We start from the raw sequence: 15011 nt of genomic DNA, 5'->3' as shown, positions 1-15011 counted from the left end.
TTTGTGAGATACCGGTGATATCGGTTGTTATTACCGTAGACATTTCATATCAATTTTTGTGTTCACACATGCTGATAAACAACAAGCTAGATAACTTGGTAAATATTACTCATTATTGGGCTAAACCTGTGTTCCAGTTTATATTAAACATGCTGGCTCCTGAAAAAAGACGTCAGCTGATGATACATTAATTCAGCATTCACACCTATTCAAGTCTTATTCACTTACAGCTGGATCACCGTTAGAGGGAATTGTTTCAACCTGATAAATGTGTTCACCTGTATCACATCTAGGTGTTTAAACAGGGAATGCTGGGAAGAGACTAGCCCTATGAATCTGAGCTAAACCAGTACGAGTTAACACCAGGTTAACCTGTTCACATGTGAGTTCAACAATGTGTTTAAATTAACCCCAGGTGGAAACATAGCGTCTCACTACACATGTGAACATCGTATTCTAGGAAGCAAACATACAGGCATTTTCACTGCCTGCCAACCTCAACTGGTTAAAACAAAAAACTGTACTTTTGGCTAGTTGTTGAGACTCTCCTGAACAATGTAACAAAAAACTGTACTTTTGGCTAGTTGTTGAGACTCTCCTGAACAATGTAACAAAAAACTGTACTTTTGGCTAGTTGTTGTGACTCTCCTGAACAATGTAACAAAAAACTGTACTTTTGGCTAGTTGTTGAGACTCTCCTGAACAATGTAACAACATACTGTACTTTTGGCTAGTTGTTGAGACTCTCCTGAACAATGTAACAAAAAACTGTACTTTTGGCTAGTTGTTGAGACTCTCCTGAACAATGTAACAAAATACTGTACTTTTGGCTAGTTGTTGTGACTCTCCTGAACAATGTAACAAAAAACTGTACTTTTGGCTAGTTGTTGAGACTCTCCTGAACAATGTAACAACATACTGTACTTTTGGCTAGTTGTTGAGACTCTCCTGAACAATGTAACAAAAAACTGTACTTTTGGCTAGTTGTTGAGACTCTCCTGAACAATGTAACAACATACTGTACTTTTGGCTAGTTGTTGTGACTCTCCTGAACAATGTAACAACATACTGTACTTTTGGCTAGTTGTTGAGACTCTCCTGAACAATGTAACAACATACTGTACTTTTGGCTAGTTGTTGTGACTCTCCTGAACAATGTAACAAAAAACTGTACTTTTGGCTAGTTGTTGTGACTCTCCTGAACAATGTAACAACATACTGTACTTTTGGCTAGTTGTTGTGACTCTCCTGAACAATGTAACAACATACTGTACTTTTGGCTAGTTGTTGAGACTCTCCTGAACAATGTAACAAAAAACTGTACTTTTGGCTAGTTGTTGAGACTCTCCTGAACAATGTAACAAAAAACTGTACTTTTGGCTAGTTGTTGAGACTCTCCTGAACAATGTAACAACATACTGTACTTTTGGCTAGTTGTTGTGACTCTCCTGAACAATGTAACAACATACTGTACTTTTGGCTAGTTGTTGAGACTCTCCTGAACAATGTAACAAAAAACTGTACTTTTGGCTAGTTGTTGAGACTCTCCTGAACAATGTAACAAAAAACTGTACTTTTGGCTAGTTGTTGAGACTCTCCTGAACAATGTAACAACATACTGTACTTTTGGCTAGTTGTTGTGACTCTCCTGAACAATGTAACAAAAAACTGTACTTTTGGCTAGTTGTTGAGACTCTCCTGAACAATGTAACAACATACTGTACTTTTGGCTAGTTGTTGTGACTCTCCTGAACAATGTAACAACATACTGTACTTTTGGCTAGTTGTTGAGACTCTCCTGAACAATGTAACAACATACTGTACTTTTGGCTAGTTGTTGTGACTCTCCTGAACAATGTAACAACATACTGTACTTTTGGCTAGTTGTTGAGACTCTCCTGAACAATGTAACAAAAAACTGTACTTTTGGCTAGTTGTTGAGACTCTCCTGAACAATGTAACAAAAAACTGTACTTTTGGCTAGTTGTTGAGACTCTCCTGAACAATGTAACAACATACTGTACTTTTGGCTAGTTGTTGTGACTCTCCTGAACAATGTAACAACATACTGTACTTTTGGCTAGTTGTTGAGACTCTCCTGAACAATGTAACAACATACTGTACTTTTGGCTAGTTGTTGTGACTCTCCTGAACAATGTAACAACATACTGTACTTTTGGCTAGTTGTTGAGACTCTCCTGAACAATGTAACAACATACTGTACTTTTGGCTAGTTGTTGTGACTCTCCTGAACAATGTAACAACATACTGTACTTTTGGCTAGTTGTTGTGACTCTCCTGAACAATGTAACAAAAAACTGTACTTTTGGCTAGTTGTTGAGACTCTCCTGAACAATGTAACAACATACTGTACTTTTGGCTAGTTGTTGAGACTCTCCTGAACAATGTAACAACATACTGTACTTTTGGCTAGTTGTTGTACTCTCCTGAACAATGTAACAAAAAACTGTACTTTTGGCTAGTTGTTGAGACTCTCCTGAACAATGTAACAACATACTGTACTTTTGGCTAGTTGTTGTGACTCTCCTGAACAATGTAACAACATACTGTACTTTTGGCTAGTTGTTGTGACTCTCCTGAACAATGTAACAACATACTGTACTTTTGGCTAGTTGTTGAGACTCTCCTGAACAATGTAACAAAAAACTGTACTTTTGGCTAGTTGTTGTGACTCTCCTGAACAATGTAACAAAAAACTGTACTTTTGGCTAGTTGTTGTGACTCTCCTAAACAATGTAACAACATACTGTACTTTCGGCTAGTTGTTGTGACTCTCCTGAACAATGTAACAACATACTGTACTTTTGGCTAGTTGTTGTGACTCTCCTGAACAATGTAACAAAAAACTGTACTTTTGGCTAGTTGTTGTGACTCTCCTGAACAATGTAACAAAAAACTGTACTTTTGGCTAGTTGTTGAGACTCTCCTGAACAATGTAACAACATACTGTACTTTTGGCTAGTTGTTGTGACTCTCCTGAACAATGTAACAACATACTGTACTTTTGGCTAGTTGTTGAGACTCTCCTGAACAATGTAACAAAAAACTGTACTTTTGGCTAGTTGTTGAGACTCTCCTGAACAAGGTAACAAAAAACTGTACTTTTGGCTAGTTGTTGTGACTCTCCTGAACAATGTAACAAAAAACTGTACTTTTGGCTAGTTGTTGAGACTCTCCTGAACAATGTAACAAAAAACTGTACTTTTGGCTAGTTGTTGAGACTCTCCTGAACAATGTAACAAAAAACTGTACTTTTGGCTAGTTGTTGTGACTCTCCTGAACAATGTAACAACATACTGTACTTTTGGCTAGTTGTTGAGACTCTCCTGAACAATGTAACAACATACTGTACTTTTGGCTAGTTGTTGAGACTCTCCTGAACAATGTAACAAAATACTGTACTTTTGGCTAGTTGTTGAGACTCTCCTGAACAATGTAACAAAAAACTGTACTTTTGGCTAGTTGTTGTGACTCTCCTGAACAATGTAACAACATACTGTACTTTTGGCTAGTTGTTGTGACTCTCCTGAACAATGTAACAACATACTGTACTTTTGGCTAGTTGTTGAGACTCTCCTGAACAATGTAACAAAAAACTGTACTTTTGGCTAGTTGTTGAGACTCTCCTGAACAATGTAACAACATACTGTACTTTTGGCTAGTTGTTGTGACTCTCCTGAACAATGTAACAAAAAACTGTACTTTTGGCTAGTTGTTGAGACTCTCCTGAACAATGTAACAAAAAACTGTACTTTTGGCTAGTTGTTGTGACTCTCCTGAACAATGTAACAACATACTGTACTTTTGGCTAGTTGTTGAGACTCTCCTGAACAATGTAACAAAAAACTGTACTTTTGGCTAGTTGTTGAGACTCTCCTGAACAATGTAACAAAACTTTTGGCTAGTTGTTGTGACTCTCCTGAACAATGTAACAACATACTGTACTTTTGGCTAGTTGTTGAGACTCTCCTGAACAATGTAACAAAAAACTGTACTTTTGGCTAGTTGTTGTGACTCTCCTGAACAATGTAACAAAAAACTGTACTTTTGGCTAGTTGTTGTGACTCTCCTGAACAATGTAACAAAAAACTGTACTTTTGGCTAGTTGTTGAGACTCTCCTGAACAATGTAACAAAAAACTGTACTTTTGGCTAGTTGTTGTGACTCTCCTGAACAATGTAACAACATACTGTACTTTTGGCTAGTTGTTGAGACTCTCCTGAACAATGTAACAAAAAACTGTACTTTTGGCTAGTTGTTGTGACTCTCCTGAACAATGTAACAAAAAACTGTACTTTTGGCTAGTTGTTGTGACTCTCCTGAACAATGTAACAAAAAACTGTACTTTTGGCTAGTTGTTGTGACTCTCCTGAACAATGTAACAACATACTGTACTTTTGGCTAGTTGTTGAGACTCTCCTGAACAATGTAACAAAAAACTGTACTTTTGGCTAGTTGTTGTGACTCTCCTGAACAATGTAACAAAAAACTGTACTTTTGGCTAGTTGTTGAGACTCTCCTGAACAATGTAACAAAAAACTGTACTTTTGGCTAGTTGTTGTGACTCTCCTGAACAATGTAACAACATACTGTACTTTTGGCTAGTTGTTGTGACTCTCCTGAACAATGTAACAAAAAACTGTACTTTTGGCTAGTTGTTGAGACTCTCCTGAACAATGTAACAAAAAACTGTACTTTTGGCTAGTTGTTGCGACTCTCCTGAACAATGTAACAACATACTGTACTTTTGGCTAGTTGTTGTGACTCTCCTGAACAATGTAACAAAAAACTGTACTTTTGGCTAGTTGTTGTGACTCTCCTGAACAATGTAACAAAAAACTGTACTTTTGGCTAGTTGTTGAGACTCTCCTAAACAATGTAACAACATACTGTACTTTTGGCTAGTTGTTGTGACTCTCCTGAACAATGTAACAAAACACTGTACTTTTGGCTAGTTGTTGAGACTCTCCTGAACAATGTAACAAAAAACTGTACTTTTGGCTAGTTGTTGAGACTCTCCTGAACAATGTAACAAAATACTGTACTTTTGGCTAGTTGTTGTGACTCTCCTGAACAATGTAACAACATACTGTACTTTTGGCTAGTTGTTGAGACTCTCCTGAACAATGTAACAACATACTGTACTTTTGGCTAGTTGTTGTGACTCTCCTGAACAATGTAACAAAAAACTGTACTTTTGGCTAGTTGTTGTGACTCTCCTGAACAATGTAACAAAAAACTGTACTTTTGGCTAGTTGTTGAGACTCTCCTGAACAATGCAACAAAAAACTGTACTTTTGAACAATGTAACAAAAAACTGTACTTTTGGCTAGTTGTTGAGACTCTCCTGAACAATGTAACAAAAAACTGTACTTTTGGCTAGTTGTTGAGACTCTCCTGAACAATGTAACAAAAAACTGTACTTTTGGCTAGTTGTTGAGACTCTCCTGAACAATGTAACAACATACTGTACTTTTGGCTAGTTGTTGTGACTCTCCTGAACAATGTAACAAAAAACTGTACTTTTGGCTAGTTGTTGAGACTCTCCTGAACAATGTAACAACATACTGTACTTTTGGCTAGTTGTTGAGACTCTCCTGAACAATGTAACAACATACTGTACTTTTGGCTAGTTGTTGAGACTCTCCTGAACAATGTAACAACATACTGTACTTTTGGCTAGTTGTTGAGACTCTCCATGCACATTGTAACAAAAAACTGTACTTTTGGCTAGCTGTTGAGACTCTCCTGAACAATGTAACAAAACACTGTACTTTTGGCTAGTTGTTGAGACTCTCCTGAACAATGTAACAAAAAACTGTACTTTTGGCTAGTTGTTGAGACTCTCCTGAACAATGTAACAAAAAACTGTACTTTTGGCTAGTTGTTGAGACTCTCCTGAACAATGTAACAACATACTGTACTTTTGGCTAGTTGTTGAGACTCTCCTGAACAATGTAACAAAAAACTGTACTTTTGGCTAGTTGTTGTGACTCTCCTGAACAATGTAACAACATACTGTACTTTTGGCTAGTTGTTGAGACTCTCCTGAACAATGTAACAAAAAACTGTACTTTTGGCTAGTTGTTGTGACTCTCCTGAACAATGTAACAAAATACTGTACTTTTGGCTAGTTGTTGAGACTCTCCTGAACAATGTAACAAAAAACTGTACTTTTGGCTAGTTGTTGTGACTCTCCTGAACAATGTAACAAAAACTGTACTTTTGGCTAGTTGTTGTGACTCTCCTGAACAATGTAACAAAAAACTGTACTTTTGGCTAGTTGTTGTGACTCTCCTGAACAATGTAACAACATACTGTACTTTTGGCTAGTTGTTGAGACTCTCCTGAACAATGTAACAAAAAACTGTACTTTTGGCTAGTTGTTGTGACTCTCCTGAACAATGTAACAAAAAACTGTACTTTTGGCTAGTTGTTGAGACTCTCCTGAACAATGTAACAAAAAACTGTACTTTTGGCTAGTTGTTAAGACTCTCCTGAACAATGTAACAAACAAGCAGCCTATCGGCTGAGATAGCTCCGCTGTTAGCAATGCACATTTCAATTAAAGAACTAAAGACATAATTAGAAAATGAACAATATGAATAGTATCAAAGCAATCAGACTTACAGTTTTTAACAAGAAGTCGAAAATATCACTTTTTACCAAAAAATTACAAAAATATTCACCAAAATAAATTAATTAGAGAATTGAAGATATCATCACAAAACGAACAAATCTGAGAGAGGTCCACATGTAGTACCTATATATGTAATATCAAAGCAATCGGACTTACAGTTTTCAACAAGAAGTCGAAAATATCACTTTTTACCAAAAATGACAAAAATATTCACCAAAATTAGAGAACTGAAGATATCATCACAAAATGAACAAATCTGAGAAAGGTCTATATGTAGTATCTATATATGTAATATCAAAGCAATTGAACTATTGGTTTTTAACAAGAAGTCGAAAATATCACTTTTTACCAAAAATTACAAAAATATTCACCAAAATTAGAGAATTGAAGATATCATCACAAAATAAACAAATCTGAGAGAGGTCCACATGTAGTACCTATATATGTAATATCAAAGCAATCGGACTTGCGGTTTTTAACAAGAAGTCGAAAATATCACTTTTTACCAAAAATGACAAAAATATTCACCAAAATTAGAGAATTGAAGATATCATCACGAAATGAACAAATCTGAGAGAGGTCCACATGTAGTACCTATATATGTAGTATCAAAGCAATTGGACTTGCGGTTTTTAACAAGAAGTCGAAAATATCACTTTTTACCAAAAATGACAAAAATATTCACCAAAATTAGAGAATTAAAGATATCATTACAAAATGAACAAATCTGAGAGAGGTCCACATGTAGTACCTATATATGTATTATCAAAGCATTTGCACTTGCGGTTTTTAACAAGAAGTCGAAAATATCACTTTTTACCAAAAATGACAAAAATATTCACCAAAATTAGAGAATTGAAGATATCAACATGAAATGAACAAACCTAAGAGAGGTCTACCCAAGGTACATATACACCAAGTATCAAAGCATTCAGGCTTGTAGTTTTCAAGAAGAAGTCGAAAAAGTAAAACATTGACACGGACGACGGACGACGACGACGGACGACGACGACGGACAATCACTCATATGATAAGCTCCGCTCGACAAAGTCGACAGCGGAGCTAAAAACTGTACTTTTGGCTAGTTGTTGTGACTCTCCTGAACAATGTAACAACATACTGTACTTTTGGCTAGTTGTTGTGACTCTCCTGAACAATGTAACAAAAAACTGTACTTTTGGCTAGTTGTTGAGACTCTCCTGAACAAAAAACTGTACTTTTGGCTAGTTTTTGAGACTCTCCTGAACAATGTAACAAAAAACTGTACTTTTGGCTAGTTGATGCGACTCTCCTGAACAATGTAACAAAAAACTGTACTTTTGGCTAGTTGTTGAGACTCTCCTGAACAATGTAACAACATACTGTACTTTTGGCTAGTTGTTGAGACTCTCCTGAACAATGTAACAAAAAACTGTACTTTTGGCTAGTTGATGTGACTCTCCTGAACAATGTAACAAAAAACTGTATTTTTGGCTAGTTGTTGAGACTCTCCTGAACAATGTAACAAAATACATCTACAGCATATATAAATTTGGTTGTTTAAAATTGTTTCATAGTTAAATTTATGCTGTTTTTTCGACTTCCACTGGCGTTCCAGAGAAGCTCGTGCAGAACCCAAAGAAATATATGTACAGTGATGAGCACCGAAGCAACATAGACAATTTTGTGACGTAGCTCTGCTCCAGTGAATATGAAGATTTGAGGTGTGCACTTAGAAACAGATATGGACGAATAAAATAATAAATCAGCCAATTTAGGTAGGATTTTTATGGTAAACTGCCAGTTTGTTTTGAGACATATTGTCCATGAAGCCAAAAAAAAAAGTTTTTGCTTCTCATCATTGCACGCATCCGTTTTAGAAAGTTTTGTCAAACTAAATCAGCCTTTAATGCATGTATGCAAAATCAGTATCTAACAAATGTTAAACATTTAACATACATATTGTGTTTGTAAAATTGAATAATTTTAAAATTAAAAATTTTTAAAACTCATCCAAAGTCAATAATCTTTTCTCAGACGAGAAGCAAAACTTTTTTGAGACTACTGCAAAAGAAAAAATGAAAAAAAAAAAATGGGAAAATTAAACAGTTTCTGAAGCTATTCAATTTAAGCTTAATTGTTTCAAAGATTCTGCATGTACGAATTTTGTGATGGGTCAAATTTGATCCATTATTCAAATTACAGATCTTCAATAGACAAATTTTGAGACGTAAAAATGTTTTCAACTTGTGATTTGAAAATAGTTTGAAAATAAGTAAATTAGAACAGCCAGTATAAATACTGTGTTAAGTTGCTTCTCAAATAGAAATACTTTGTACTTCAAAATAAAAAGTAGAAGAAACACAAAAATTAAATTGAATAGATTCAGGTGTGGAGTGACCTACAGGAGAAGCGTATATTTCAGCCATTGTGGAATCATTCAACTATGGGTCGAGCGTTACAGATTGGCATTGTGTGTAAAACCTCATCAAGTAACTGAAGTGCTCTATGAAGGTGTATTTCAATCCAACAAGGTGTTTGCTTGATACTCTGGCGGGGGTAGTCAGGACCCCAACCTTTCACAAAACTCATACGCAAAATACATAACCGACGCAGGTCATCAACTCCAATACCAGCAGCAGCAGAGTACGCTGAAAATAAACAAGAAAATAATAAGTAACATATGATATTACAGTCTGTACATGTTCACATGAACACCCAACTGTATTCACACAACACCCAACTGTATTCACACAAACACCCAACTGTATCCACACAAACACCCAACTGTATTCATACAAACAACCAACTGTATTCATACAAACACCCAACTGTATTCACACAAACACCCAACTGTATTCACACAAACACCCAACTGTATTCACACAAACACCCAACTGTATTCACACAAACACCCAACTGTATTCACACAAACACCCAACTGTATTCATACAAACACCCAACTGTATTCTTACAAACACCCAACTGTATTCTTACAAACACCCAACTGTATTCTTACAAACACCTAACTGTATTCACACAAACACCCAACTGTATTCACACAACACCCAACTGTATTCACACAAACACCCAACTGTATTCACACAAACACCCAACTGTATTCACACAAACACCCAACTGTATTCATACAAACACCCAACTGTATTCATAGAAACACCCAACTGTATTTACACAAACACCCAACTGTATTCATACAAACACCCAACTGTATTCACACAAACTCCCAACTGTATTCACACAAACACCCAACTGTATTCACACACCCAACTGTATTCACACAAACACCCAACTGTATTCACACAACACCCAACTGTATTCACACAAACACCCAACTGTGTTCATACAAACACCCAACTGTATTCATACAAACACCCAACTGTATTCATACAAACACCCAACTGTATTCATAGAAACACCCAACTGTATTCACACAAACTCCCAACTGTATTCACACAAACACCCAACTGTATTCACACACCCAACTGTATTCACACAAACACCCAACTGTATTCACACAACACCCAACTGTATTCACACAAACACCCAACTGTGTTCATACAAACACCCAACTGTGTTCATACAAACACCCAACTGTATTCACACAAACACCCAACTGTATTCACACAACACCCAACTGTATTCACACAACACCCAACTGTATTCACACAAACACCCAACTGTGTTCATACAAACACCCAACTGTATTCACACAAACACCCAACTGTATTCATACAAACACCCAACTGTATTCACACAAACACCCAACTGTGTTCATACAAACACCCAACTGTGTTCATACAAACACCCAACTGTATTCACACAAACACCCAACTGTATTCACACAACACCCAACTGTATTCACACAACACCCAACTGTATTCACACAAACACCCAACTGTATTCACACAAACACCCAACTGTATTCACACAAACACCCAACTGTATTCACACAAACACCCAACTGTATTCACACAAACACCCAACTGTATTCACACAAACACCCAACTGTATTCATACAAACACCCAACTGTATTCATAGAAACACCCAACTGTATTCACACAAACACCCAACTGTATTTACACAAACACCCAACTGTATTCATACAAACACCCAACTGTATTCACACAAACTCCCAACTGTATTCACACAAACACCCAACTGTATTCACACACCCAACTGTATTCACACAAACACCCAACTGTATTCACACAACACCCAACTGTATTCACACAAACACCCAACTGTATTCATACAAACACCCAACTGTATTCACACAAACACCCAACTGTATTCACACAAACACCCAACTGTATTCACACAAACACCCAACTGTATTCACACAAACACCCAACTGTATTCACACAAACACCCAACTGTATTCACACACCCAACTGTATTCACACAAACACCCAACTGTATTCACACAACACCCAACTGTATTCACACAAACATCCAACTGTATTCATACAAACACCCAACTGTATTCATACAAACACCCAACTGTATTCATACAAACACCCAACTGTATTCACACAAACACCCAACTGTATTCACACAAACACCCAACTGTATTCACACAAACACCCAACTGTATTCACACAAACACCCAACTGTATTCATACAAACACCCAACTGTATTCACACAAACACCCAACTGTATTCACACAAACACCCAACTGTATTCACACAAACACCCAACTGTATTCACACAAACACCCAACTGTATTCACACAAACACCCAACTGTATTCACACAAACACCCAACTGTATTCACACAAACATCCAACTGTATTCACACAAACACCCAACTGTATTCACACAAACACCTAACTTTTCACATGAACACCCAACTGTATTTACATGAACATCCAACTGTATTCACACAAACATCCAACTGTATTTACACGAACATCCAACTGTATTTACACAAACACCCAACTGTATTCACACGACACCCAACTGTACTCACACAAACACCCAACTGTATTCATATAAACACCCAACTTTTCACATGAACACCCAACTGTATTTACACAAACTATCAAACTATCTATCAAGTTATCATTGCATCTCCATATTATTATACATATATGTAGCATGTTTGAGTGATGATAGAAGTAACTTACTGACTGCTGGTGCAATTCCACCTACAGAGGATGCTCCAGGCACATTGCCAGCAACAGCAGCAGCCTGAGCTGCTGCAGCTGCCTGTGCCGTTGCTGCTTGCTGTCTCATTTGTTGATGACATTGACGAAGATCAAACACCTACGATAAAGACAGCATTGTGGTTAGGTGTGTACTATTCATCCTGAAAACTACTTTCAGTATCAGTGAACACACCTTTATATACTGAGAATGTCTAACTACTTTCAGTATCAGTGAACACACCTTTATATACTGAGAATGTCTAACTACTTTCAGTATCAGTGAACACACCTTTATATACTGAGAATGTCTAACTACTTTCAGTATCAGTGAACACACCTTTATATACTGAGAATGTCTAACTACTTTCAGTATCAGTGAACACACCTTTATATACTGAGAATGTCTAACTACTTTCAGTATCAGTGAACACACCTTTATATACTGAGAATGTCTAACTACTTTCAGTATCAGTGAACACACCTTTATATACTGAGAATGTCTAATGTGAAGGGGCCTAAAGTGTTTACTCAGGGTTTATTTGGTTAAGACAGGTTTCTAGGTTTACATATAGTTTTGTTTAGAAAACTGTACAAAGGGTTCAATTACAAAGGGTTTCTGGATTACACAGTTCTGTTTAGACAGGTTTCCAGTTTGCACATACATGTAGCTCAGTTTGGACAGGTTTCTGGATTACACAAGATTCAGTTTGGACAGGTTTCTGGATTACACAAGATTCAGTTTGGACAGGTTTCTGGATTACACAAGATTCAGTTTAGACAGGTTTCTGGATTACACAAGATTCAGTTTAGACAGGTTTTTGGCTTACACAAAATTCAGTTTAGACAGGTTTTTGGCTTACACAAAATTCAGTTTAGACAGGTTTCTGATTTACACAAGATTCAGTTTAGACAGGTTTCTGGATTACACAAGATTCAGTTTAGACAGGTTTTTGGCTTACACAAAATTCAGTTTAGACAGGTTTCTGGATTACACAAGATTCAGTTTAGACAGGTTTCTGGATTACACATGGTTCAGTTTAGACAGGTTTCTGATTTACACAAGATTCAGTTTAGACAGGTTTCTGGATTACACAAGATTCAGTTTAGACAGGTTTTTGGCTTACACAAAATTCAGTTTAGACAGGTTTCTGATTTACACAAGATTCAATTAAAGACAGGTTTCTGGATAACACAAGATTCAGTTAAAGACAGGTTTCTGGATTACACAAGATTCAGTTTAGACAGGTTTCTGGATTACACAAGATTCAGTTTAGACAGGTTTCTGGATTACACAAGATTCAGTTTAGACAGGTTTCTGAATTATACAAGATTCAATTAAAGACAGGTTTCTGGATAACACAAGATTCAGTTAAAGACAGGTTTCTGGATAACACAAGATTCAGTTTAGACAGGTTTCTGAATTATACAACATTCAGTTAAAGACAGGTTTCTGGATTACACAAGATTCAGTTTAGACAGGTTTCTGGATTACACATGGTTCAGTTTAAACAGGTTTCTGGATTACACATGGTTCAGTTTAGACAGGTTTCTGGATTACACAAGATTCAGTTTAGACAGGTTTCTGGATTACACATGGTTCAGTTTAGACAGGTTTCTGGATTACACAAGATTCAGTTTAGACAGGTTTCTGAATTATACAAGATTCAGTTTAGACAGGTTTCTGGATTACACATGGTTCAGTTTAGACAGGTTTCTGGATTACACAAGATTCAGTTTAGACAGGTTTCTGGATTACACATGGTTCAGTTTAGACAGGTTTCTGGATTACACAAGATTCAGTTTAGACAGGTTTCTGGATTACACATGGTTCAGTTTAGACAGGTTTCTGGATTACACAAGATTCAGTTTAGACAGGTTTCTGGCTTACACAGGTTTCTGGCTTACACAGGTTTCTGGATTACACATGGTTCAGTTTAGACAGGTTTCTGGATTACACATAGTTCAGTTTAGACAGGTTTCTGGATTACACATGGTTCAGTTTAGACAGGTTTCTGGATTACACATGGTTCAGTTTAGCAGGTTTCTGGATTACACAAGATTCAGTTTAGACAGGTTTCTGGATTACACATGGTTCAGTTTAGACAGGTTTCTGGATTACACAAGATTCAGTTTAGAAAGGTTTCTGGATTACACATGGTTCAGTTTAGACAGGTTTCTGGATTACACAAGTTTCAGTTTAGACAGGTTTCTGGATTACACAAGATTCAGTTTAGACAGGTTTCTGGATTACACAAGATTCAGTTTAGACAGGTTTCTGGCTTACACAAGATTCAGTTTAGACAGGTTTCTGGCTTACACAGGATTCAGTTTAGACAGGTTTCTGGATTACACAAGATTCAGTTTAGACAGGTTTCTGGATAACACAGGATTCAGTTTAGACAGGTTTCTTTCTGGATTACACAGGATTCAGTTTAGACAGGTTTCTGAATTATACAAGATTCAGTTAAAGACAGGTTTCTGGATAACACAGGATTCAGTTTAGACAGGTTTCTGGCTTACACAGGATTCAGTTTAGACAGGTTTCTGGATTACACATGGTTCAGTTTAGACAGGTTTCTGGATTACACAAGATTCAGTTTAGACAGGTTTCTGGATTACACAAGTTTCAGTTTAGACAGGTTTCTGGATTACACAAGATTCAGTTTAGACAGGTTTCTGGATTACACAAGATTCAGTTTAGACAGGTTTCTGGCTTACACAGGATTCAGTTTAGACAGGTTTCTGGATTACACAAGATTCAGTTTAGACAGGTTTCTGGATAACACAGGATTCAGTTTAGACAGGTTTCTTTCTGGATTACACAGGATTCAGTTTAGACAGGTTTCTGAATTATACAAGATTCAGTTAAAGACAGGTTTCTGGATAACACAGGATTCAGTTTAGACAGGTTTCTGGCTTACACAGGATTCAGTTTAGACAGGTTTCTGGATTACACATGGTTCAGTTTAGAAAGGTTTTACTACCCTCTTACCTTGATGTATGCATTAGGATAAATTTTGTGAACTGCATCCCCTGGTGCTCGTCCAGCCTCACGATCTAAATAATAACTTTGTACAAATACTGCATGGTCACTAAGACAACGAACCCAAACATCGCCCTCGCCCCGTAGATCTAATTGCACTCCTCTGCCAATATGTAACCTAAATAAACGATTATTAAAAATAATAAGTTGATTCTGAAA

The 15011-nt window shown here is 36.7% G+C and overlaps 1 protein-coding gene across 2 annotated transcripts in view; it reads right to left on the bottom strand.

The window, feature by feature from the left end:
* The window catches only part of LOC100369846 (SMAD family member 4), an 89917-nt gene that overhangs the window by 4484 nt on the left and 70422 nt on the right, over window positions 1–15011 (bottom strand). Inside the window, exons 9-11 of one of the 2 annotated variants that reach the window (XM_085494974.1) lie at window positions 14802–14970; window positions 11789–11927; window positions 9046–9291 (exon numbers count right to left, since the gene is read on the bottom strand). In XM_085494974.1, coding sequence (XP_085351100.1) covers window positions 9077–9291; window positions 11789–11927; window positions 14802–14970 — 523 coding nt within the window. In that variant the 3' untranslated portion in view covers window positions 9046–9076. The remainder of the gene's footprint in view (window positions 1–9045; window positions 9292–11788; window positions 11928–14801; window positions 14971–15011) is intronic. The other variant, XM_085494975.1, reaches the window with a different exon arrangement.

The sequence above is a fragment of the Saccoglossus kowalevskii genome, chromosome 21 (genome assembly GCF_978046115.1).
Source record: "Saccoglossus kowalevskii chromosome 21, keSacKowa6.1, whole genome shotgun sequence".
Lineage (NCBI taxonomy): Eukaryota > Metazoa > Hemichordata > Enteropneusta > Harrimaniidae > Saccoglossus > Saccoglossus kowalevskii.
This window is presented reverse-complemented; position numbering and strand designations above follow the sequence as displayed.